Source organism: Ambystoma mexicanum, chromosome 7q (genome assembly GCF_040938575.1).
Source record: "Ambystoma mexicanum isolate Mex_15411 chromosome 7q, UKY_AmexF1_1, whole genome shotgun sequence".
NCBI lineage: Eukaryota > Metazoa > Chordata > Amphibia > Caudata > Ambystomatidae > Ambystoma > Ambystoma mexicanum.
The window spans coordinates 898,445,211-898,470,871 of record NC_090941.1 but is presented as its reverse complement, the minus strand read 5'-3'; the positions used below and the strand labels follow the sequence as shown (position 1 = coordinate 898,470,871).

The 25,661-nt window shown below is 45.5% G+C and overlaps 1 protein-coding gene across 1 annotated transcript in view; it reads right to left on the bottom strand.

The window, feature by feature from the left end:
• ME3 (malic enzyme 3) overlaps positions 1–25,661 on the bottom strand; it is a 697,492-nt gene that overhangs the window by 113,523 nt on the left and 558,308 nt on the right. Inside the window, exons 9-10 of the mRNA XM_069639735.1 lie at positions 21,134–21,231; positions 12,057–12,170 (exon numbers count right to left, since the gene is read on the bottom strand). Coding sequence (XP_069495836.1) covers positions 12,057–12,170; positions 21,134–21,231 — 212 coding nt within the window. The remainder of the gene's footprint in view (positions 1–12,056; positions 12,171–21,133; positions 21,232–25,661) is intronic.

The window sequence follows — 25,661 nt, the reverse complement described above, 5'->3', positions numbered from 1 at the left end:
TTGATACAACAGGATGGAATGATTTAGACTATTTTTCTTACTGACCTGAATTCCAATGTACTAATGAACTTAATTTAAAAGGTTTGCAAAAAATCAGATATATTCATTTATATTCTGATTTGCCTATTGCTGTGCCCCAGTTTGTTCCCTGTTTATTATACACCGGGAACCTATTTGTTGTATTTCTAGATAGGAACAGGGCTCTGTAGTCATTGAGTTTCTATGGGAATGTGAGGAAAGGGAGAATGCCTCTGAGGAGGCGCAGCTGAAAGTGGACCTTCTTGGCAAGTTCTGCGATGTGAGGAGAGAAGGAGAGAGAGGAGTAGAAGATGACACCAAGGTTTTTTGCCTCACAAGAGGGTGAGGGGAGGGGGCCCATGGAGGGTGGCCAGATTGTGGGAGGGAAAGAGGGATCAGGGGTCCAAATGAGAAGTAGCTCTGTTTTACTGGCATTAAGGCAGAGATCGTTAGCAGCACACCATGCCTGAATAGAAGTCAGACAATCAGGAATGAGAGAGGAAGAAGAGGAGGCAGTGGAGGGAAGCTTGAAGGAGAGCTTCGTGTCATCAGCATAACACTGCAAGTGAGGAGAGAAGGCGGAGATGAAATGGCCTAGAGGGGCAAGGTAGATGCTGAAGAGCCATGCGAGAAGATGAATCTAGGATGGTCAGTCAGAGAGGAAGGATGTCAACCAGTCCAGGGACTGGTCTGTGATGCCAAGGGTATCACAGAGCCGATTTATAAGGGTGGCATGATTGACCGTATTAAAAGGCAGAAGAAAGGTCAAGAAGGATGAGAACGGAAGGCGTGTTGGACTCAAGATTTGAGAGCAAGTCTTCAAGGGTGTTCAGGAGTGCAGTTTTCGTGCCTCTGGCTGATCTGAAGCCAGACTGGTGGTCATGGAGATAGGGCAGTAGTTAGCTGAGCAGGAGGGGTCTGCAGAAGGGTTTTTGATGCGAGGGTGCACAAGGGAGTGATTGAGGAGTAGAGGGAAGGAGCCAGCGGCAAGGGAGTGATTGCAGAAATCAGCCAAGGCTGTGGGCAATGGAGGAAATGTTGTCCTCGACAGTTCTGGAGGAGCAAGGGAGCACCTGTTTGGAAGAGACTTTCATAGAGAAGACTTGGCTAGAGACCTCATCCGGTGATGTGGGGTTGAAACAGGAGAGTAGGCAGGACGGGGTCAGGGGGGCCACGGGAAGATAGAGTGGTTGAGGGAGAAGAGAGGGGTGTAGAGGAGAGTGAGGACAGAATGTCTTGAGTTTTGGTTATGAAGGGAGATGCCAGTGCGGTGCAGGTGATCAGGGATGGCAGAGGGGAAGTGGAGATTGCAGTAGGATTGGTGATTTCTTTGCAGATTTTGAACAGTTCAGCTGTGTTGTTAGCAGCCTCAGAGGTGTGGGCTTGGATATAGGCCTTCTTTGAGTGGATGGAGAGTCTGTATTCCCTTTGGAGCAGGCAGCAGGCCAGTCCGTCAGCGGATGTGCTTGAAGCCTCCCACTTCCGCTCAGCAACTCTGCACTTGCGTTTCAGAGAGGTCAGGTCGGAAACATACCAGGTGTTGCGCTTGTAGGCAGGCTTCATGCAGATCCTCATGACAGGGGCAAGGATGTTCAGAGTGTTGGCGATGGAGAGAGGAAGGTTAGCAAGGGCTGTGTCAGTGTGAGATTCAATGGTCAGAGCCGTAGGGGGAATGAAAGTGGCAGCAAAAGCAGCAACTGAGACACGCTTCATCGGTTGAATGACGGAGAAGGAGACTGGCAATGCGGGAAGAGGCTTAGCCAGGGGACCCAAGAGACCCAGGTAAGAGGACAGAAGAGCATGATCAGACCGGGAGAGAGGTGTAGTGAGAGGGTGGGAGATGGGGATGTCTGCTGAGATAAGGGTATCCAACATGTGTTCAACTCAGTGCGTCGGACTGAAGGGGAGAATGGCAAGGGAAAGAAAGTCACAGAGGCTGCTGGAGAGTCCAGAGTCTGCATCAGGAGAGTCAGAAGTCTCTGAGGAAGAGAAGTTTAGAGGTGGAGGCCAGCAGAGAAGCAGTGTGGTCATATCACTCCGAGAGGAAGAGGGAGGCCGGACCAGGGGTCCTGTAGATGGCAAAAGTCAGCGAGAGGACTGGAGAGACACCAAGACTGCAGACGAGGCATTCGAAGGAAGAGCAGGACTGAATTGGTATGATAGCAGCAGGGACCCATTCAGAGCAGATCAGGCCCATTCCACCCACAGGCTGATTAAGCCTGGGCTTATAGATAATCTTGTAGCCCTGCAGGAGGAGTGTATCAAAAATAGTGACAGAGCTAGCCATGAACCACGTCTTGGTGAGAGCGAGGACGTCAAGGTCGAAGTCTTCAAGGAAGTGGCAGATGTCAAAGGAGTGTTTAACGGCAGAGCGAGAGTTGAGGGTAGCTAAGTGGAGCTGGTTGCCACCTTTGAAGGTCTTCCGAGGAGGGGTACAGGAATGTGGTACGCCCGACGGTGCTGACGAAGGAGCCAGACCGGTGGCAGAAGAAAGAGTGGCAGGAGAAGGGAGGAAAATGATGAGACACAGAAGACGCCTATCAAGAAGGAAGAGTTTGGACTGAGAGCCCTGGACCATGACAGTGCTAATGATGCCCCTAGAGGATGGGAAATCTGCCAAGAGAACTTCCCATTGTGTTCCACCATTAATGGGTTAAGAAGAGAAAGGGGAGAGCACTGAGACCATACAGGGAATCCAAAGTCCGGAGAGGGAATGACAAAGAGGATGTCAGTGATAGTCTTCCTGGAAGAAGCTTTGACATAGGTGTCAGCGATGGGCAGGCCTGTATTGGAGACCAGGAGATCTTTCTTGAACTTTTTCCTAAAAGGCATTGACAGAGAGATAGGATAGCTGATAGAGTAGCAGTTAGAGAAGATAGGGGGATGGAAAGCACCATGGAGGGAGAGAGCAGAGAGATGGAAGGAGGAGAAAGAGGGAGGGAGAGACTGCACAATGCACAACAAACTCACCAGGCAGTCTAGCAGCAAGCCAGGCACAGACGAATCAGGTGTAGGAGAAAGAAAGTCCAGGCCAGTGAAGAAATGTCCTACACATCACAATGTCGATGTGGGGTCTGCTCTGGGACAAGCACCTTTAATGTGGTTTGGTGCCTTTCACTATGCTGTGCACACTGCAGACTTCAACTTAGTGGGAGGATGAACCAGATGCTTCAATCTGCTGCTGAGACATCCAGCTTTCAGAAAAGATGCAGGCGGGCTCGGCACTCAAAAGCTGGTGAAAGTTTTTTAGGCCCAATCTGACTGCCGGAGCGGACACGAGAAGGTGGTCATGCACAGTGGACTCAGGGAGCTCACCGGAGCTGAAATGGTTCTTAGCGTCCTCAAGCAATAAGCCACGGAAGCCTAAGGTTGGTAAGCCTCAACTGCGTCCCTGGGTAGGGCAGACCAGGGCCACCAGGACAAAGGAGAAGGAGCCACTGCTTGGCAGTCAAATCAGGCTGAATATCCCATTTACAGTGGCGATCCAGCCTTTTGGAGCCGGGGACCTCCACAAAGATTGGTCCGCAGCGGCCGCTGTAGGCAGCAAAATGCTCTTGTTCTCTGGAATCAGCATATCGGGAGCATCCCTGCATCGGTGGTGCAAGGTGATGGGAAATCCATGGGTCCCAAACAAGGGGTTCAACACACGCCACCATCAGCCCCACAGAGCAGTGAGGAAACACGACTGCTCTGGCTCATCACTCGTCCACCAAGTCCACTGTAGTGCTCGCCTCTCACCTGTCTCCATCCAGTTTTTCCCACACTGTGAGCATGGGGAGGGTGCCCGGGGGAGTGTCTCACTGGTCTGTTCTCCCCTCACTCATTAGTCAGCAGTATCTGGAAGCATGTCTTGGTGCAGCAGGCCCTTGCACCCTCCTTAGGTGACTGTGCCGGTGTGCCAGGTCAGCTGCTGTATACCTTCCCAGACTCTGCAGGCCTTCTTCCTCAAGTTCGCACCCAGATCCAGCTCCCCACTAAGGGGACGGTGTGCCACTTCTGCCCTGGGCACCCCTGGTGGCGTGCTGCCTGACTGTGTCGGTACACTAGTCCCCCTGAATCATAGCAGGGATTGCCTTGTTCCCCTGTCCCCAGAAGACCTTGTCTTGGCCTCTCAGTTCGGGATGTGGAAGGAGAGCACACATCTCCGGTGCCACACTTCTGCGCCAGCTAGGACTCCTCTCACAGGCCCGGGTGGGGAACAGTCCCCCCTGATGGCAGTAATTAAATTAGGCTATCATGCTGTAACCAGTGACAGTGAGTCTGCTACGGTAAAGCCTTGTTTGGCTGCGGCGTGTGCAGACAGTTATTTTGGAAAAATAAACTCTGAGGAGAACATGTCTAGGGTAGGCCAATGCTTGCATGTCCTGCACCTTTGTTTATATGTGAGTCAATAACAAGCAGGAACATTGACCTTCACATTCCCAGGTCCTTAAATCCACTGGTAGTTTCCAGGGCACCTTCATTAGGTTTCCAGGATTGATGCCCGAGCTGTCTAATCTACAGGAACAGCTAATTCCTGCTGGAGTGCTGCGCCACATCGTAAACAAAATAGTTATTCAATTGTCCATTCTCAACATTAAATGTATAATAGGTAACACATTTGTTAAATGATCTGCATTCTAGCTTGCATTCACGGTCTTACATTAAAACACAGTATTTCTAAGATCAAATAAAGCTTTAACCTCTCTCAAATGATCAGACTTGGTGTTTTCTTTCAGATGCCCAACACCCACTCCCTTCTCCTACACCGAAGGCCATACTATTAGGGCTCTGTGGGGGGGGGGTTCTTTGTCTTATTTTCCTGTGTGTCCTCCAACATACATTCTGAACACAGCCCACTCAGCAAACACCAATATTAATATCAGGCCATGAACATGAATATTGGGTTATGCTTTGCCCCAAGACCTTACTGCAACTCTTGCAGATATCAAGGCACTCATGTATTCATGGATTGATTCAAACGAGTTTCATCAACACACTATTATTTACAACTGTTATAAATGGAGACTGCCAAGAAGGACAGTTCTCAATTATTTACTAGACCTAGCTTTTCCTGTTCTAAATACACAATACATTGTATACATACATCCCTGTGACCACTATCACTCACGCTCTTGTTTATCACTCCATGCCGCTGCGACTCAAGTCTGTTTGGTTCCCCATTTCTCGACTCTTTCCCTTCTCTTCCTTTTCCGTTTCTCCCTTTCACTCAATAAACCAGTAACAACCAGAGCACAGTCACAATCTGCTTGCACATGAACAAGGTCTTAGTGCTTTAAGACCAATACAGCAGTGATTTCCACACTACAAAAGCCAGCTAACATTACAGAGTTTAAAAAGGACAAGAATGTGTAGCTTCAAAAGGCGCTCCCATTAGAAATCTCAAAATTAATTTCAAATCCCACAATGTGAGAACACAAAGGTTTTAACTGAAAGGATGTTCTTAACCTTTCAGAAAGTATAGGACTGTACAAACCAGGCTCTGGTTTCCTTGCATATGAATATAGATGTGCTAAATAAGTATCAACAGTCCAGAGATTAAGACTACTCTCAGCAAAAACTCCAAAACAACCATGGAAAACAACAGGTTGATACCATTTGCAGAGCATCAACTCAAAATCCATTTTGATCTCCAGGTATAAATTGCCTTCGTGAAAGGCTGGGAGTCAAAAAAACATGACATTAAAACATTTTCAGAGTGACCCCAATTTCAGTAGCTTAATCTTTGAAGAGTCTGGCCTGAAGGATCAAACATCTCATGCTCAATACAGGACCAGACTGCAACACGTACACATACTACAGAAGATGGATTACCGACAGAAGACGGAAAGGTACACACGCTCTGAATACCACGTCGTCATTGCACAGTTAGGTGCTACAACAACTATCGAGGTATCATGTCTTCTGAAAATGCAACAAGACGAGGGAATGCATTTAGAAAATGGAAATCAAATCCACAGACAAATCTTCCTGCAGAGACCAATTGATGGCAAACTATGAAGCAAAACAGATGATCCTTGTAGGCTGGAGGTGAACAGATCCAACTGATGATGTCCTCACACCACACAGATATTGTCACTTCCCAGTGTAGCTCACACTCATGAAAGATGCCTCCTGCCTGCTCTTACTCTAATGTTGTCGGAAAGTTAACTATAAAAGCCTTTCCAGGATGGATTGGAGATGGGCAATGGTGGCAAGCTTGACAGCCCTCATTTTCAAACAGTTGATGTGAAGATTTTCTCCCAAATCAAACAGGGATGCATTCACCACCAAGGTCAACTGTGGCCTTGGTTGGCAAAATGGCCCACTACGGAGAAGATTGGAAGAAGAAACCAAATGCAGCATATCATAATGTAAACTGCCAGACTCTGAAAGCCAATCCATGAGGCCTCCCCAAAACTGGGACAAATGAGACCTGTGCCTATCAACCACATCAGTAGCCATCCCTCTGGCACCAGAAAGATGTGCAAAGTAAGAGGACCCAAATAGTGTGAGGAATTGTGTTGCCTGTATGCAAGTGTTTGAGTGGAACAGAGACACATTGGGAGAGTGGGCTCTAACCTGCTTTGCTGGTGGGCATGCTTTCCCAATCTGGGTGCCCAAGATCACCCCAATTAAATGAATCCTAGTTTAAGGGCATAGATTGGAGTTGTTGAAATTCGGCAAGAACCTCAAGGAATGAAGAGTTTTCATGTATTTCTGAGATGATGAGAAGCAACGTTTGATGACTTGGCCTTATTCGGCCAATCATCGAGACGCAGAAAGACAGGAACACACTTGTTTCCTGAGGTGGGCATACACCATGAAATCCCATAGGCTAATGCTGGTCTAAAAAGGTACTGAAGTAAACTGGCAGTGATCTTCCCAGATGATAAATCGCAGGTACTTTGTAGTCTATGAGGATTTGAATGTGTAAATCTGCTTCCTGTGTGTCCAGGAGTCTGAGGAATCTGAATCAAAGCTCCCATCTTGATCTTTTCATTTCTCAAGAATGTGGTCTTTGAATGAAGGCTTCCCACGTCTTCCTCAGAGCCTAGCCTGCATTCTGGTGGCCTCTAACCCTTATGCCCTTCTAGGAAGCCTTCTGAGTGCCCTCTGTAACATCCTGGATACCCTGGCCGAGATGTGGTTCTACTCCAACCTGGCCAACACCACAAACTTCTTGACCGGTTGCAAAAAACATTTGCCATTAACAGTGGTGCTTTTAGGTGAATTACATCCTTTCTTCTGGTGAGAGGTTTAGGTCTGGTCAGATCAAGCCCCTATTGTTCCAGTCCTACTATCTCTCACTGTGGAGCTCCCCATGGCTCCAGTCTCCCCTTGGATCTTGAACATGTACCTCTCCCTGACCTGGCCGCTCACCCCTTCTCCTTTCAGTCTTTTTTTTCAGCTGTATTGCAACGCATTTCCCTCCCTTGTGTAGAGGCTTGGATGTTCAAAATAAAACTGTCACTATTTGTGTTGAAAAGAAATCTACCTTACCCCCTACCCCCACCCCTCATCACCTCTTTCTGGGCCATGGATCCCTCTGTGAGGAATCTGGGTGCATATTCAACAACTCCCTCATTTACTCCCTCCACCCCCCTGAAACCTTGAGCTTGCCAAGATGTCTCCTTACCAATTGCACCGCATTCAACATATTCTGCTGTACCTTATATGGTGGACGTAATCAGCGCTTTGTCTCAAAGCCAGACTGCTGTAATAGCATTTCTTTGTACCGCAATAAAAACTGCAACAAGTCCCTTGCCTTGCTTTAGGGGCCTGCAGTGGGGTAATGAAGGACCCATCTTCCCCCCCAAGCTAGTAGGTGATGGGTCCAGTGTGGTATAGTGAGGATCCCCTAGTCACCCAGACTTAGTACCAGACTCAGGTTACGGTCAGTCACATGGTTCCAACTATGGGCAGTCCTTACACCTGGGAAGTACAAGCAATATGAGATAATGAGATAAGGGAAATCGGTTCCCCCCCAAAACAAAATTAATGGCTTTAGTGTCTATTGAACTTGTGACGCTGCCACTTCTGCCCTTTTAAGAGAATCATGGAATAGCAGTCCCACAGACCAGGATACCGGAATCCCATATGAATGTGACGAGGAACCTAATGAAGAACAGTGGATAGTGCACAGTCATCCATCCATCCATCCATCCATCCATCCATCCATCCATCCATCCATCCATCCATCCATCCATCCATCCATCCATCCATCCATCCATCCATCCATCCACTCATATAGTTAGGAACAGATAGGGTAAGAGAGTTTACCCGATGGACAGGGTCAGGGCATGATCACTAAAGGGAGGACTATCCAAGAGGGACTAGCCAGCTCCAAATCCCAGATCAGAACTGGAAGCCATAGGGGTGAGATACATCAGCTAAGCCTTGCAACATGCTGCCTGAGGAGAAACACTAGAGTTGCCATAGCCCACAGAGGCTAGAAGGCAGCCACCATCCAAGGGGAGGGACAAGCCAATCCCCATCCCAACCAATACACCCAAGTCCTCTTCAACTAGAGAGAGGGTGGAAAGCCAGGTTGAAAGCTCTAGAATAGCCCACAAGCTCAGCCTGGCATTGACAGTGTTTGGAGCAGGAGCTGGAGAGTGGTGGGAATGTTGGGGGAGAGAGCAAGAGACTGAGCAAGTCCCAGGACAATGGAGGTGAGGTTCTGGAGGCAGGGCAATAGCAGAACCTGGGAGCTAGGGGAGAGACCCATGAAACCAGACAAAGAGCAAAAAAACTGTACTGGGACAAGAGGCCAGGGGTTTGCGAGAGGTAGCCAAAGAAGGTATCCCTAGTTTACAGGGGGAGAGGGAGGTGCCCGGACAGGTAAAGACATTTTGAGTTACAGTACTAGTAGAGGGGGTGGTGCCCAGAGGAGCGAAGGTGGTGCAAAGAGAGATGAATAACTGGAGAGCAATAGTAGGGCAGAGGAGGGTAGCATTGATAAAAAAAGGTTGGGGCAGTAACAGCAAAGCTAAAATGGGTGATGCGTTTGGGGGTGGTAGTGATGCAGAGGAAGGGAATGCTCAAAGGGGTGATGGCAGTGATATTAGTGTCCAGAGGGATACCGCATTTGAGAGTCATCACAGCACAGAGGAGGGTGGTGCTCAAAAGAGTGAGGGTGAGAAGGTGAGGATAGGGGTGAAGAAGAGGACAGTTACAGTAGTGAAGAGTGTGGGCAAGAGAATTGAGATGGGGGCACAAAGATGACAGATGGTGAGGTAAAGAGGAAGTCTTGAAAAGGAGAGGCAGTATATATGTATAGCTTTTAACAGAAGAGTGTACTTTAGAAGAATGGAATAAAGAATATGAGGCAATAGGGACAAAGAACGGATCATAGAGAAAGAGGAGGACTGGGGACTACAATGGTTGAAAAAACTAAAGGCTTACTGCGGAGAAAGTATGGCATCACAGCTGGTGGGAGGAGATCAGTGTATTTGGACGCTCCCTTACATTGCCACACTCCCCTGGCCCACATCCCGGACTGTGAGTCATCCTAACCTCGACTCGGGCCTCTCCTATTCTTGACACTGGACCAAACCTCTACTGTGGTGGACAAACTGGAACCACTGGCAAGAAGCCCAATAAATAACAAATCGCACAAGTTACATTGGAGGCCAGAAGAAAAAGGGACAGTCCCTATAAACCAGGTACAGTGGAAGTCAGGGCCAAGGTGAGGCACGTTCCAGAGACTGGGAACCCCAAAGACGGTTTTATCTCGTTTTAAGAAACTCTGCTGGCTACATACTGATTTCCTGCCACGCGAATGGAACCTGGGAACAGCATAACATTTTGTTTCACCAATTGTGTTATAGACAGCTCTCAGAACCATTCTGACATTTCCCCTGCACTTTCCGAACGCTCTACAATATTTCGCCCAATGATAGTACAGGCTCCCTAATAAATCACTTTAAATGGATGTTTATGAGTGTGTTTGGGTTCTTTGATCCCCGCCTGACCATACTTAACATCACCTTCAAGCCATCTAGAACAAGGCAGCTAGGCTCGTCCTGGGCCTCGGACCTCATAACCATATCGCAGCTGCTATCAAATCCCTTCAAAGACTCCTGTTTAAAGCCAGGAACTCCTTCAAAGCCATCTGTATCATCCACCAGGTCATCTGGGATCAGGGTCAGGAGTACCTTGAGCACATGGTTTCCCAGTACTAACCACATTCAGGTTCAGGGCCCTAAGATTGTCCTTTTAAAAGTCTCTTGTTTTGTGGCAGACCCATCAGATCTGCTGGCCCAACCTCTGGAACAACTTTTGAGTCCCAATCAGAGAATTAGAAAGCCGCCTGTATTCCATAAAACGCCTAACGACTAATTTTCAGGGAAAACTGACCAGTCACATCAAATTATTTTCCACTCCCTCCCTGGGTGTGCCCCTCGATCCACTGGGGCTTCCTTTGCTCTGGGACAGCCTGGTGGCTCACACCTTCATGATTGGAGGAATGAAATGGCATCTTGGACAGAGGGGGGGTGGCATTAGTTATGGCTACAGTAAGCAGTTTTGCTTTGCTTACTCCAAATTATTTAGGCTCTCCTGGTTTAGATTCCAACAAGTGTACTGCAATATCTGCAAATGGAGGTGGCAATGTTCTTATGAAGGGGGGGGGGTCTCTTCACACGATCTCAGATGCTACTTTCTATAGAGTTAAAGAACAGGGGCCCTTGTACCGTCATTGAGAGTTTTGAATGTGTGGTTAAGCTTCACCTCAGTCAGATCTGGAAGCTGTTGGAAGACAGGATTGTGCACTGTTCTCTTATATATAAGATATGGTTGCAAAAGAAAGCCAAGACTACCCACGCATCAGCTGCCCTCTCTTAGGGTGAGGAGTTTAAAATAGTATAGTTTATCTGTTAAGATGAACTTGTCCTCATTTCCGGGGGTGAGGGGGGGAGCTACTCCCATTATTAGCAACCCACATTTTAAACCAGCAAATTAAAATGGCATATTCCAGAAATGGGAAAATTAGGGTTGCAAGTGCATTATGCATATGTATGCAAATAGGCAAATTAAAACATTTGAAGAATGCAAGAGAGAATTCGGTCTTGATTAGGACAAATCTTGCAATCCTATCAAATGATACATTGGGTCTGAAGTGAAGAGGTGGCCTTGCGCTAATTGACTCGGTTTGAGGTGGTGATCTATTCTGTGAACCTGCAAAGGGGCCCATCTCGCAAATTTACAAGCTTTTGGAGATATAGACCAATGCAAACCTTCACTCCAACATGTCTGGATGGCATCAGGATCTCGGAAAAGATGTCCGTCTCATTGACTGCAAAAAGGCTAAACAGGTGTCTGTCTATAAGCAGTCATCACAATGAGCATGTCTACAAATGTATATCAAGATGGCATCTGGTACCAGAGAACTAGTCGTTTTTTAGTGGAGGCATCTGGTCTATGTTGGCGGCCTGCGGAGGAGCAGAAACCTACTTGCACATATAGTGAACTTGCCTCAACCTAATATGATATTGGGAGACACCTATATTTAGATTCAATCTGATTAACTATGCTTGCAAGGTCCTCTTCCAAATGATCTGCTTAAACTCGAAACCAGGAACATTCCTAATGGTTACAAAGGTGATAAATGCACACTGGAAATCTTCACTTGTCTGGACAATAACAATTGTATTCTAAGGTGTTGACAAGGATTATTTGTGAAAAGATGACATATGTTCATGATGAGAATCTCCCTAAATTCTTTCCTACTTGATCTTTATATCTTGAGGATGTTAAAAACACCAACACCTATTTTGCCTGTCCCTCTAGGTGGAGGCTGTGGCCTGCTTGATTTCATGGGTGGATAATTAGTCTACTCTTAGCCTTTAATTATACGTTTTCTTTTTTCTTGATCTAGACGGGGATTGGGAAGTGGGTGGTCTACTGCTCATCTCGGCATGTTTTCTATGATGTGTAGTTCTCATTTCGTTTTCTTGAAATGGTTATTGATAAGTGACTTAAGGGTGTGAAGTAAAGAGCTACAAAAAAAGATAATAAAAACACAAACTACAAAAAATCTTAAAGCCTTGCATTACCTTAACAATAAGTCCCTTCGAATCGACCATCCAGATTTTGTGGATTGCTTCTTTCCTAGGCACCCCTTCCTTTTCCATTGCCATGACGATGAGGTTGGCAATACCCATAGCAGCCTGGAATAGTAGAAAAAGCAAGTCATGAGATTTTTGATGTGTTGCTGACTTGGCCCCTCAGGCTTCAGCATGCATCTATTAAAAAAAAAAGTCTGGTGATTTAAAGTTCGGCACATGGCCCTGCCAACAAAGATTTTTTCAGAAATGTGTTATTCCCACCGGCCCACCTGTGTTACACACCGCGCAGTCAACTGCCAGGGGACACCCATGACACTAATTAGTTCAAAACGATGCCACAATTCGCCTTATCATGGAAAATTAAAATGCTGTTATTTATAACTGAGATGATGCTTCTTCACACACTGTCCAGTATTTCATTACCACATTTTTATAAAACATTTCTGATTTATTGACATTTGATTTATTGTTTCTATAGGCCTGTTTTTTCTCTTGACAAGATGGATTTCTTATTTCACACAACAGAAATTGCAAACTGGCATAACATTTTTGTTGGCACTATGAGCCATCATGATGAAGGTTCTCAAGTGGGGATACTGGCCATGTTTTATTCAGTGGCATATCATCTTTTGCTAGCATTATGGTCAAGGCAAATAGGACTGTGTGTTATGTGGGGATACTGGCACAGCCAAGCATGGCCATGCCTGCGCACTCTTGGTTACCTGGCATCTTCTGAATTTTCCTATGCGTTACCCTAAAAAAAGTGATCGTACAATATGGGCCATTTACCCAATTCTTCCACAGGAAATGCAATGCTTTAATGCATTTATTTAATCCCCCTAGTTGGGTGGAGCTCATACACATATTTGGGAAATGTTTAAGTCCCTCCACCTAAAAGATTCCCAAGCCATCACGGTCAACAATACTTTTATCTGTGTGGTCAGATCAGGTTAATCCTCCCTCTTCAGAAGCCCTCTAAGATCTAGTAGTGGCACTGGAAGACTTGGTGGCTTTGGGTGCAAAGAATCAGAGAAACTTGTTCGCAAGCGGGATCAGCTGCCTTAACATGGCAACAGGGTACTGCAGCAATGTCGCCTTGGAACTCTAAGCTGGTGACTCGGTGGCAGATTTGAGTTGGGGACGCTAGAAGACTTTGATCTCAGATGCAGATATAGCAGAGATTTGGCTTGGAGAGGAAAACTCTGATGCAGAGGTGGTTGAGCGTCGCGGTTGGAGGGGATATTGACAGTTCCTGTGCAACTTGCATGATGTGGAAGGTTCCCAAGCCAGAATCAGCATGGTTCAGAGATGCAGGGAGAGCCAAGGATCACTTAATTGGTTTTGTCATCACTGCGAGATCCAGTCCTAGGACTCAGGGGCAAGCAAGTTCTTCAGTTCTGCACTTCCACTTCAGGAAGTTAGCTGGCACCTACAGGGGCTCCTTCAGTGCAGGGTACAGGTTCCAGTTACACAGCTAGCAGATGAACCTTGATCCACAGCAGTTCACCACCAACGTTCCCAGAGAGTGGTGTAAGGAAGGCATAGTATCAACAGTAAGACCGACACAAGTGACCACAGTTCAGGGGTGTTTATTGAACTTCAAAAAAGGGTTTAGAAAACGCCTATCTCATCCTAAATCTACAGATGGGAGCAAGCTACTACCATCAAATAATAATAACGCAGTCCTCGTAGTGTCTTGTCAAAACAAAAAGCGCCTATACTAATAAACCTATTGCCAATCCTATCTCTAAATACAAATAGTGTGGAAAATAATGCTATGAAAAAGAAAGAAGTGTTCACAAAATGATATGTCCGGATGTTTAGGCCGATGGCCTCCCTTCCCCATGTTTTCAGCACGGGACAAGGAAGTACACGCGAGTTTGGCACAGTCTCTGGCTTCTCTGGCTCGAGGATACAGTTCAATCATCAGCATCAGGGCCTTCTGTGCCCAAGTCTTCAGAGGGCCTGATGCAACAAACAAACAATAAGTTATTTCCCTTTTCGGATTATCACAAGTACTCAAGTTCTTAGGCGATTCGCTATTCACCTCGGATCCCCCTCAGCCGGACGCAGATCCTTTCACCACAATGTTCGTAAATTATTTATGCATCTAATTCCTCATAGGGTATTCTTTGTCGGCTGACTCACGGTTCACCCCAGATCCCCCTCAGTCAGGCTCAGATCTTGGATCCCCCTCGGCTGGGCTCAGATTCCTTTCAACAGAATGTTCATAATTTTACACATACTTGCTTTAACCAAAAGCTGTTGGCTGATCTCTCTCTGCAGGGCTCGGACCAACCTTCAATATGATTTCAACAACTATCAAAAACTTTCGAATGTACACAGGGTTTTTTCTTGACCCGTTGCAGGACCACTTCGATTTTACAATTCTTTATCACTCTTCACATTTGCCACCTTTCAGCTGGATACCTAAGAGAGACTTTCGAATGAGCACCCATGTGGTGCCGGACAACTCAGTTTACGGTATCATATCTTGGCTTCAAAGTTCAATCCCTCATCCGCTGATTAATTGTATTTGCATAACTTGCCACAGACGCTTCATATACTCCTCTCTTCAGTTTTCATTACACAATGTTGCCGCTTGCAACCTTGGCTTCAACACAGAGCGGTCTGGTATCAGTCTCCCCAACTCACCGGCACCGCTCAACTTCACTGGCGCTGCTTTGTTGTAAAAGCCAATGACAGTACCACAGCGGCACACGATTCTCCTCGGTGTGACTATCGACGCGGGAGTGGCCCGGGTATCTTCGGCACACAATGCAGCGTTGTTCAGCTTAGATTCTTGGTCTTAAGTTTCCTATTCTCGAAGGTTCCTGAAACTATCAGTCTTTCATTCAAAAGGTCAAGGACACTTTCCTCCTTGTAATCCTCTTTGGTCTTCCCGTCTTTCGCCTGGTATTAAACTGCCACCCTGGAACTGCTGTTTGCTCATGTACTTTGCCTTGCTCAGAGTGTGCTTTCATGCTCCACCTTTTATCCATGTGGGGGAAGTGTGATGGAAGTTGGGGGTGTGTAATGATCAGGGACTGCCTGACCCTGTCTGACCATAGTATTGGGACATGTCAGGTATACTTCTTGGTGTTAGTCCGTTTTCTCTGACAGTGAGCTGTCTGTGAGAAAGTGTTTGTGTTTGGAAAGAGGGAGGTGGAGTTCCTAAGTATCCTACCTGGTAGGATGGGGTAAATGTGTTACAGGGAAGGGGATACCTCATCTCGCCTCCGGAGGACCCCTCACCCAGGTGATCTTTCCACACTGGTCCACCCCCAGAAACTGGATCCAAAAGCAATGGCTGTGTCCTGGCCACCTGGATGACAGATCTCTGGGGACTAGCGGGTGAGATACCTTCAGGTTTCTCACAGTGGATAGAGAACAGAGATCTACTCTGCCTTAGATCCCCTCTCGGGGTCATCTTCAACTCCACACCCTCCTTCTCTCCTCACATCTCCGATGTCTCTAAGAAGTCACACTACCAGCTGCACCTCCTCAGAGGTATTCTTCCTTTCCTCTCCTCTCCTTCCCTCAGAAGCTCACTGTCTCCAGAGCTCTGGTTCTCTCTAGGCTGGACTATTGCAACAGTCGCTTTCTAAATCTGCCTGCTTCTACTCTCCGCCCTCTGCAACTCATCCAGAACAAGACTGCAAGACTTTTCCTTGGCCTCAAGCCCAGGGATCGTATCTCTCCAGGACTGAAATCTCTGCACTGGCTCCCAGTGGCTGCGAGGATTAAGTACAAAACCCTCTGCATTGTCCACAAGGCCTTCTGGGGATTGGGGCCTCAATACCTTCAACTCTTTCTTCCTAAATATCTCCCTTCTCGAGCTCTTCGCTCATCCGCCTCCAACTTCCTCAGGGTCAGTCGCTTCTCTAAGCAACAAGTTGGTGGAAGAACTCTTTCCTCAGCTGGGGCCTCCCTCTGGAACAGCCTCCCTGAAACTTGAGAATCATCTCCAGTTCTGGAAGCACATCAAAACCTTTCTCTTTGCTTCTGCTTTTTCTCCTCCTCTCTCCTGCTGACTTCCTGGCTGAAACTGCACTGGTAACCTGGCCACCCTCTAAACTCGGTGCCCAGGTCCCCTCCCCTGCCAGTCGCACACCTGCACTGCCTTCCTGGCAACCCCCGCACTTGGGGACTGTTTTCTGTATCCATACAGTCCCACTACCAGCCCTTGACACCTGATGCCTGCACTTACCCCTGCACTTGCCACCTGCTGCCCTTACTTTTACTTACTGTTATTTATTCTATTTTTCCCCCATGTACAGCACTGTCCCCTCCCCCTTCCCACGCACTTGTGCGATCTGAATGACACCTGGCCTAATAGGATCGTAGTCTGTCTTCCCTCTGTTCCCCCTCCCTTGCCTCGTCGCGCCTTGAAACACTTGTGTTTAAATGCCATATCATATCATTCTGTCTCCCCCTCTATGGAAAAGTACTTTGGAATGGGCTGCACTCCCAGAGGTCCAAATGTATTCTTCTCTTGATGGTTTCAAGATGAATCAAAGAATGAGGGGCGCACCTCTCCTTTTAAAGGCAAAATTTCAAAGGATATTGGTCTAAAGCAAGCCTACTGTAAGAGGTCTTATCAAGGATGTTGTAACAAGTGCCCTTTGCCTTATGACATCTCGTCCAGAGTACCATGCCTGCAGAAAATGAAGGACACAGGGAAAGCAAGTGAGCCGTATCAGAAACTAAGAGGGTGGGACCCTTCTCATAGCCCACCTTCCCATTCCTGCTGACTTCCAAGGAATTCCAGTGGTTAGCATCCTTGTGTGAGAGTGGCTTTGTTATGTGATACAGGGTCAGAGTGATTACCCTGTCAGAGGGGGGCAGGGATCCCTCCAACCTAGCGTAGGCGCCATACGAGGGCATTGACAAAACAGATCCTACTCTAGAGATGAGGTGTGGGAGTTGAGGGGGACTCATGTTCCGGACTCACCAGAGGGCCTGACCGGTACAACCGTTAGCCACTGTCCCATACGAAATGCTGACTATTGTCTGACCTGGCCAGGTCTTTTCGGTTTCCTTTGCAGGACTACACATCCCAGAAGCTGCCAAGTCATCACAGTGAAAACATGGACCAGAGCCAGAAGACCATATGTGGCACAGCGCACCATCAGGTATCAACAAAATCTTGATAAATATTTGTGTTACTCCCAACACCTAGCCACTGAAGAGAAGAACCACAAATCAACAAATAACTTACCCAAAGTGGGGAAAACCATGGGAAAAACGGTTTTGCGTAGAAACACCAGAATGGGGGTAGGGCTTACCAGGGGTTCTAAGACCTGTGACCTGAAGACCCAACCTCCTCAGGAAAGAGCAGTGACTGATTGCCCCATATAGCAGTTGACCACAGGAACCATGGGAACTTGGGGGTGGGGGGTGTAGTGAAGGTTAGTCTCGGCTCGGGTAAGGTCAGCGGTGGAGTTGGTTGACCAAGAGACCAGGCAGTGGAAAGCTGACAACAGAGTGGAGTACAGCGAAGACTGTTGGTGTAGTGAGAGATTGGTGGTAAGGTATTCTTTATGAGAGAGGGTGGTATCAATTGAGAGTGGACAGTGTGTGAGTGAGTGTCCCTCTGTCTATCTACACCAGTCAGACAGAACGAGAGAGAAAGAGAGAGGGGACGAGAGAGAGTGAGAGAGAGGGGAGAGAGAGAGAGAGAGAGAGAGAGAGAGGGGGGGGGAGGAGAGGGAGGGAGAGAGGGGGGGAGAGAGAAAGAGAAAGGGAGAGAGAGGAGAACAGAAAGTTAAGCAGTGTGAAGAGTGAATGTGAGAGAAAGGAGTGGCATGCATATAGAGAGAGAAGGGTGAGGTGGGAGATTGGTGGAGGGAGAGAGGTGAGAGAACATTAACCTCAAAATATATATTAAAACAAAGTCCCTTGAAAAAGACCCATAGGTCAGAAAAGGCTATAGCCGTGAGTCCACCCTTAAGAGCAGACTAGCTTAGATAGTAGGGTTGCCTTGCGTTAGCCTAAGTCTCTGGGAGAGTTGTGGGGAGTAGGGACACCTGGGATAGGATGGAGAAGCTTTGCAGAGATTGAGGCAGCCATAGCCCTTGGGATGGAACAGAATCTCCAAGAGAAAACGTAAACAATCTTAATAAATAGTGAGAACCTAAACTATCAATTCAGTGGATTTTTGAAGCCATCTGTGACATACGTCAGTGCTGCCTTTGAAGCACAATTTGCCAGGAGATCTGACTGAAGTTCCTATGCCCTGGGGGAAGGTGTTACCCCTCCCTGCAGGAGAATCAAAGCAGCATTCTCGCTTCTGTTCTGCCTGGCAGCCAGTGCAACAGTCCGGCCAGGTACCAACTGGATAGGGGCTTAAGAGCCAGACAGATTAACCTCCTGCACCATGTATACTGGACACCGGATACAATGTTCAAAAGAAATGTGTGACAGTGACTGCTTTTGGAGATGCAGAGGAGAAAAAGGTACATTGATAAACACATGATTTGGCGGTGTCCCAAGAACAAACTGTTCTGGACAGACATCTGAAAAAAATAATCTAATTCTGGAAACCAATATTCCAATGTCTTCATCATGTCTTCATCATGGGCAATGACAAGCAGGTCCACATGGAATACTGAAGTCCGGAAAAACAATAGAATAGTAAAAATATATATATTTTCAAATGAACTCTTTTCTCCTCCTGGGTTCTAATTGCTTTTTGTCATGCTATTCTTCATGTTTATTTTTGAGCTTAAATATTCCACCTGGAATATTTAAGTTTCCCCAAAAAATATAATAAATATTTTTTTTACATAAACATTTGCTGTGTTTGGCCACTGATTCTCATAGCTTTATAGTACTCTCCCTCAGGCTGTACCGTCGTTATAGACCCTCATATCACCTTAAAGGACCTCAGTGCGCTCAGGCCTTTAACTCGGTCTTCAGGGCTCAAAACTGAAGGTATGGCCCTCGTGCGAGGTCTATGAATCTAGATTAAAAATCAAAAATGCTTCAGATATTCTGCCCACACAAGATGGCATTCTGTCAGAACTACAACTCATATTACAGGTAATAACGTAATGGTGCTTGCAATGGCAGGTTTTGCAGTTCGGATAGTTCAGGGAGTTTAGCCCTTGCCTTAGACAATTGCACTCAGCTTGCAAGACACAGCTTCAAATCCTGGCAGAGTGGATTCAGCCCTCACTGTTCCCAAGGCCTATAAACCAAGTACCAGTAAAGTGGGTACAATGTTCAAGAAAGGGAGAAATCAAGCTTGCAGCACTATATACAGATGGGATAGTGTTTGTATGTATTTGTGTTATGTTGTGCTTGAATGCGTGAGCCTGCATGAGTGATGACATTGAATGGATTTTGGGTTTGCGACTGCTTGATTGTTCCAAAGATGCCAGCTGGGGCTGGAAGAATGAGATGTTAGGATGGCCGGTGTATTTCAGCCATGCAACTATGAAGCTATAAGAACACACATCAACATATCTATTGGGACTGGTTCGAGTGTGCCCATTTCTCTTTAGGAGTGAGCATGACAATTTAAATAACAGCCGTTCCTATTACCCAACTCAACAGGGAATCATCTTATCAACCTCAGGAAGATAAACCAGCCTTCTGGGATTAAAACCTGCGGCCGAAGGTTACTCACAAAGCTCAGTTCTTCTTAACCACAAATCTATCTGACTGATTCATTGTAGGACCAGTCATGGCCATATTGCTGCCCAGCCAACGTGTCTACCTACTGAAGGTCCATTGAACCACATACGGCGTCATAGAATACATGTGGTTGTATAATAGCTTAGAAATTGCTATTGTGTTATTGCAGCAGACAGGAAAACATGCTGCATAAGCATTTTAGTAGCGGCTATAGTTTTTTTACATTTTTTTTATTTTATTTTGTGTAATGGAAAACATCTTCTAACTACTTTAACCAGCAGGCCATCTTACAGAATAAAAAGTATGGCAAGCCATCGACCTGCAAATGCTGAAAGTGGTTGAGTGCTCGTAATCCTAAACTTGACCTTACTGCACGTTTTATTAGGACTAGCACTTCCAACACAGAGCCATATTGTGCCACTACCTGATAACCTGGAATATGTCTGCATTGGCCCTGCGAAAGGTCACCTGACTTGTTCTTGCTTCAACTAGTTTAAAGTTTGCTGTAATACCACTACCTTGCAACATCTGTAATCAACTGTTCCTTAGCAAAATCATCAACCACATGGAAGCCAATTGCCAGTTTCGCTCTGGAGACCAACCAAGCAGACTAGTTGGGTGTGGCACCTCTTCCCATGTGTCCTTTTCCTTGTAGATATGTTGCATCTCTGTATTGTACACAATATCTTTGGTTGTTTTTCCCAGGTACTTTGAAGTGGTAATCCCAAGAGTTAGCACATTATAAAACCATATCTTTGGAATGTAAGGTGCCAGAGGCAGTGCATTGTAAGGGTCACAGAATATTAAAGACCTATGATTAGAAGGTCTACCTAGAAAGAAGTCTGCAATACTTGAGGAAGATTTTGTTCTAAATGAGGGGTCGCTGGTCTTTTTAAGGAGATACTCGGTGATCATGTCAGAAAGGCATGTAGCTTCGGAAATGTCGAGGTCATGTAGATTTGATTTAATGTTTATAAGCAAATGTTGGTATACATTGGGTTCGGGTCTAGCTGCTGGGTACTGCTGCACGGTGAATTTGTAGCCTCCCACTGTGGTACGGGTGGAGGGGGCCCGGGGGCCTTAGAATCTTGGAAGCATGGGGGAGGGCACATACCTTGCGGAAGGGATTTCAAAATGTGTTATATGGGCTTATAAGGGGATTGGGTAATACCTGGGTTCCTGGTGGAATATTTGCTATACTTTTGGACGGAGCGATATGTTTACGACCACTTTTTAAATATTCATGGTATCAAATGTATTTGTTTGGACGACATATTTCAAGTCTAGGTAATGAGTGGTCAACATTACAACAGAGAATCCTTAGAACCTTTGGCTAATACACACCAGTGTCACTTGGGGATAGCATAATGCGCATAATATGACAGGGGGTAAAAACATTTGAAACAAATAAAATGATACATCACCTCTCCAGCTCCTTGAAAAACAAACTTGTGGTCGGAGAGTTTGTTCTTCGTGATCCTCAGCGCCGCAAAGATGCCAGCGACCGCAACAGAGGCAGTACCTGCAGCAAAACATAAGACAGAATAGAACCATCAGCTGGCACACTCCATCCACCCTGGGGCAGCAGAGGCAGTACCTGCAGAATAACACAAGACAGAAAAGAACCATCAGCTGGCACACTACATCCACCCTGGGGCAGCAGAGGCAGTACCTGCAGAATAACAAGACAGAAAAGGACCATCAGCTGGCACACTCCACCCTGGGGCAACAGTGCCAGTGCCTGCAGCAAAACACAAGGCAGAAAAGAACCATCAGCTGGCACACTCCATCTTCTTTTATTACTGTGGATTCCCGGCCTGATGGCAGGGATATTCATGAGCATGTGAATCCATGCCAAACCTCATGCTGGAGAATGTATCGAAACTTGTAAAGAGCAACCACGCCCATAGGTGGCTAGGTGCTGAGCATCATATCAACAGATAACAAAACTGTGGGACCAGGCACCTGCTCGTAGTTATTGTTCTTCACTGGCAGGCCACTTGTTACTGTGAAAAATGTGTACAGAATACGAGATTTCATAACATGCTTCCTTTGGGTTTCCAAGACAACCGTTTGTTGTCGGGTTCCACAGGATTCACTTGTAGTAGCTTTGTTTCTGACTTGAGGTAAGGCATCAGTTTTGCTCTCACAGCGTTTCATTTTAGACACACGGCCAACAAAGAAATCGATGTATACAATGGAGAATAATACCAGTCATTGTTCTGCACAGCCCCCGCAACGTGTGAAGCGCAGAACTACTGTAAGTGACTATCTCCGCCAGCAAACAGTTTACACAACTGGGGAGGATCTTCATTTTGATCGCCGTGGATTTTAGACTGCATAGCTGATGTGCACACACATTTGGAATTTGAGTAATGGCGTTACCGTGCAATGAAGTTCCGTGTGAGAATACAGGGTTCTGAACTGGTAAGGATGCACGTAGGATTTTCCTTTCTCCCCTTTTAGTACTATTTGAGTAACCAATTAATAATACGCTGTTCTGTCCATGTTTACAGAAATTAACAAGCATTTAACAGCGTCAACAGGTCAGTTAGCATTTTATTACGTTGCTTTTTCGTTACTCATTGAGTCTTAGAGATTTTAACAGAGGTTCTTTCCCTTTTTTTGTTCCATTTCAAAATTCCATATGACGTACGTATTATCATATCACGTTGAATTATTGCTGCCGCACAATACAATCTGTTTACCTACTATTTGAATATGCAAATATGTTGTACATGCACAATTGATGTTGATGCCAATTTATGACTAATTTATGAACGTTGTGGATATTCATAATTAATTTGCTTCTGGGATGTCAGAAATTGGAAGTATATTGTGGAACTATATCATTGATTGTGAATTACTGTTTTAAATATAATGTTGACTGTGTTTGGACAATGAATTGTAATTGTCTGACCTAATTAGAGGATCTAATATGCCCTGATGAAGGACATGTCCGAAATGCATTGACCCGATAACGCATCTGCGCAGAAAATGTGAAAGAATAATCATTTCTGAATATAATTAACAAATAAATTAAGATATCATTGGAAGAATCGAGTTACTAATTATTGAACAGTTCAAAGAATTATAAACCACTTATGTGGACATTGGGAGTGCAGCCCACACCGCTGGCTTCATAGCCAAGGTCCTTTTTTTGCATCAAATAAAATGCAAACATTCAATGGTACTTAAGAAGAAAATGTGGTTTATAGTGACATTTTCGAATGTCACAATTTCGAATGCATTTTTGTTGAATGAAAAATGTCGGAAAAAAGTCAATTTTTTTAAATTTTTTTTTTTTTTTTAATGGGGGGTTCCCTCCCAGCCCCGTTTATTTTTTTATTGACCCTTTTTTTTACCAACTAAACCCAAAAAAAACATATAAATTAAAAAAAAAATATACTCAACATTTTATTTTTCGACAAAAAGGCATTCGAAATTGTTCATTCGAAATTTTAACTGGATACCAGAAAATGTATCTGAAAATGTTAGCTACTGCCTCTCCAACAACAAAAGGCCCGTTTATATTGATCTGGTGAAAGACTAGCACATGCAGTTTTAGAGCCTGCTTTAATAACCTTAAAAAAGAAACGCCATGCAAGCAGAATAAGTATAAAGCGTATGAGTAAAGGCTGACTAAAAACAAAGCTGGTGAAGGTGTTGTAGAGGTTTTGTTTAGTACAAATTTATCCTTAAAGTCAATTCTACCAGGCATACATATAGAAAGAGGATGATTATCTCTCATCCCTTCAGAGCGCACATAACCATTGTTTGTATTTATTTAACAGGGGATTGAGCGCTTTGTTGACAAGCACTGCACCGTGCAATAGACATAGAAAGAGGAGTAATGCCTACGATGGCTCCCTTACAGTGGGTAGCTGTACTCGACAGGCAGCTATTGGCCCAATAGGGGAAGATGGCAGAAATATCAGTGAAGACGTGCTGGGGACAACACAAACTGACAGATAAATGATGTCCATTAAACATACACACACACAAACGCACTTATTTCTGAAAAACTATTGAGTGCAAGGATCATTGTAGCCACTGGATGGCAGTAGCTACACATTTCTTTTGCAAAGAGAAGCAATAAAACGAGCACACGAAGGGATGTTAGCAGAGTTCTTGCAACTGGGATTATACAATCACTGGGCCTGCAAAGATTTTAAATGCAAAAACGCTGAACCTTTTGCTCCACATTTCACCGCAAGTATATGGGTAAAGGTAATAAATAAGGTAAGGGGAATACGGGAGGAGGGACTATGGGTGGGCGGTCTCCCCTTGTGGAAACGTAATGTGAAATGAAAAAAAAAAAAGGAAACACATTCTTTTCTTTTTTTTTTATCAACATTTTCGTTGTCGACATTTTATTTTGCAGTGATTACATAGATCCCTTGCAAATGAAGACTGGTTTAGGAAGGACTGCATGAGGTCAGAATGGTAGATATTTGATTAAACAACTATTATACATGGGAAGCATTTAAGTTTAATTACTTACACACATTTCTTTTTTTTAGTTAAGGCATTTTATTGAAGGCATAGAACAAAAACAATGCGTGTACAACATAGTACATAAAAGGATGACAAAGCGGAAGCATGTTATATAATAGTAATACTAAACAGCTTCAATTGGTGTATCAAGCATTGAATTTAAATTATGTATAAGTCACAACTAGAGAGATTTTTCAAAAGATTAATGGGGATGGGGAACATATAACAAACAATACAGACAAACGAGTAAGGAAGTGGGAAGGATAAGGGGAAAGGGGGAAATGATAGGATAAAGGTAATGGTTACAACAAAGAATGGTATTAAATTAAAATAGAGTAATCATTTGCGGTAAGGAAGTTAAGAAACATGTTTCGTTTCAATGCATACTTGTGCTGTACTATTGGGGTTGAAGCTATGCAACCTTCCAATCTATGTATATTGCATGTGGACTTCCACCATATTTTGTGATTAACCAATTCAGGTTCTGTTGAAAGAAAGCACTGACTAAATATAAGATCTTAAAACGTAAAGGTTGGTTTAACTTAAAGATACATGTAATCATTTGCCATACATTGTTCAGTATATTTACAATCCAAAAACATATGTTTGGATGATACTTCACCGTTGCGACAGTTCCAACATTTATTATCCAAAGATATCTTACGCTTAAAGAGCATGGGAGGGGTAATACACATTCCTTGACGGAAAAAGAAAAGAGTTTGGCTTAGATTGGCTGATACAGGTATGGTTGCTGTTTTTTTCCAGGAAGACGGACAGGTATAGTCTCCAACGGTTATTGAACAGTCTTGTTGGCATTTTGGCTGAGTTTTCCATTGGAGATTTTCAGTTAAGTCATTAGGTAAGGTTTTTATAAAAAAAGAGGCTGAAAACTGATAGTTGCGAGAAGGCTGTGAGAAAAGGCCAACCATGCTCTTTGCAGCTCTGCTGCGAGCACGACTCCTATGTGATCAGCTGGAGGCTAGATCAGCTGCTGCTGTATTTCTTGGAACAACCGAGTGTCCCACATCCGACATGATGCCTGCCGCATGCTCTGCGGCACTGAAAACTCCCACAACCACAACAACCAGAGCCATGGAAATCACTGCCACAGGCCCGTGTGCTGATTTGTTGCCCCGACCCGCCTGCCCCTTCCCTCCTGCTTTAAATGGAGGGGGTGAGGGCCGAGAGGCAAGCAGAGACAAGAAGCTGTGAGAAAAGGCCAGCGGTGCTCTTTGCAGCTCTTCGCTGCTCGCACACTACCGCCTGCCCACCTGCCTCCCAGGAGCTGCAAGGTAAGGAGACCGTTGCAACCCATAGCTCCCTATCCATTGTACTAGCCACTAGGCTAGTACGGCTCTGCTCCCGTATCCCGACTTCCGCTCTTGCCTCCCACCACCCGCCCACCTACCTCAGAAATGCACGTCTGCAGGTGAGGCTCTCACACACTGCCAAACG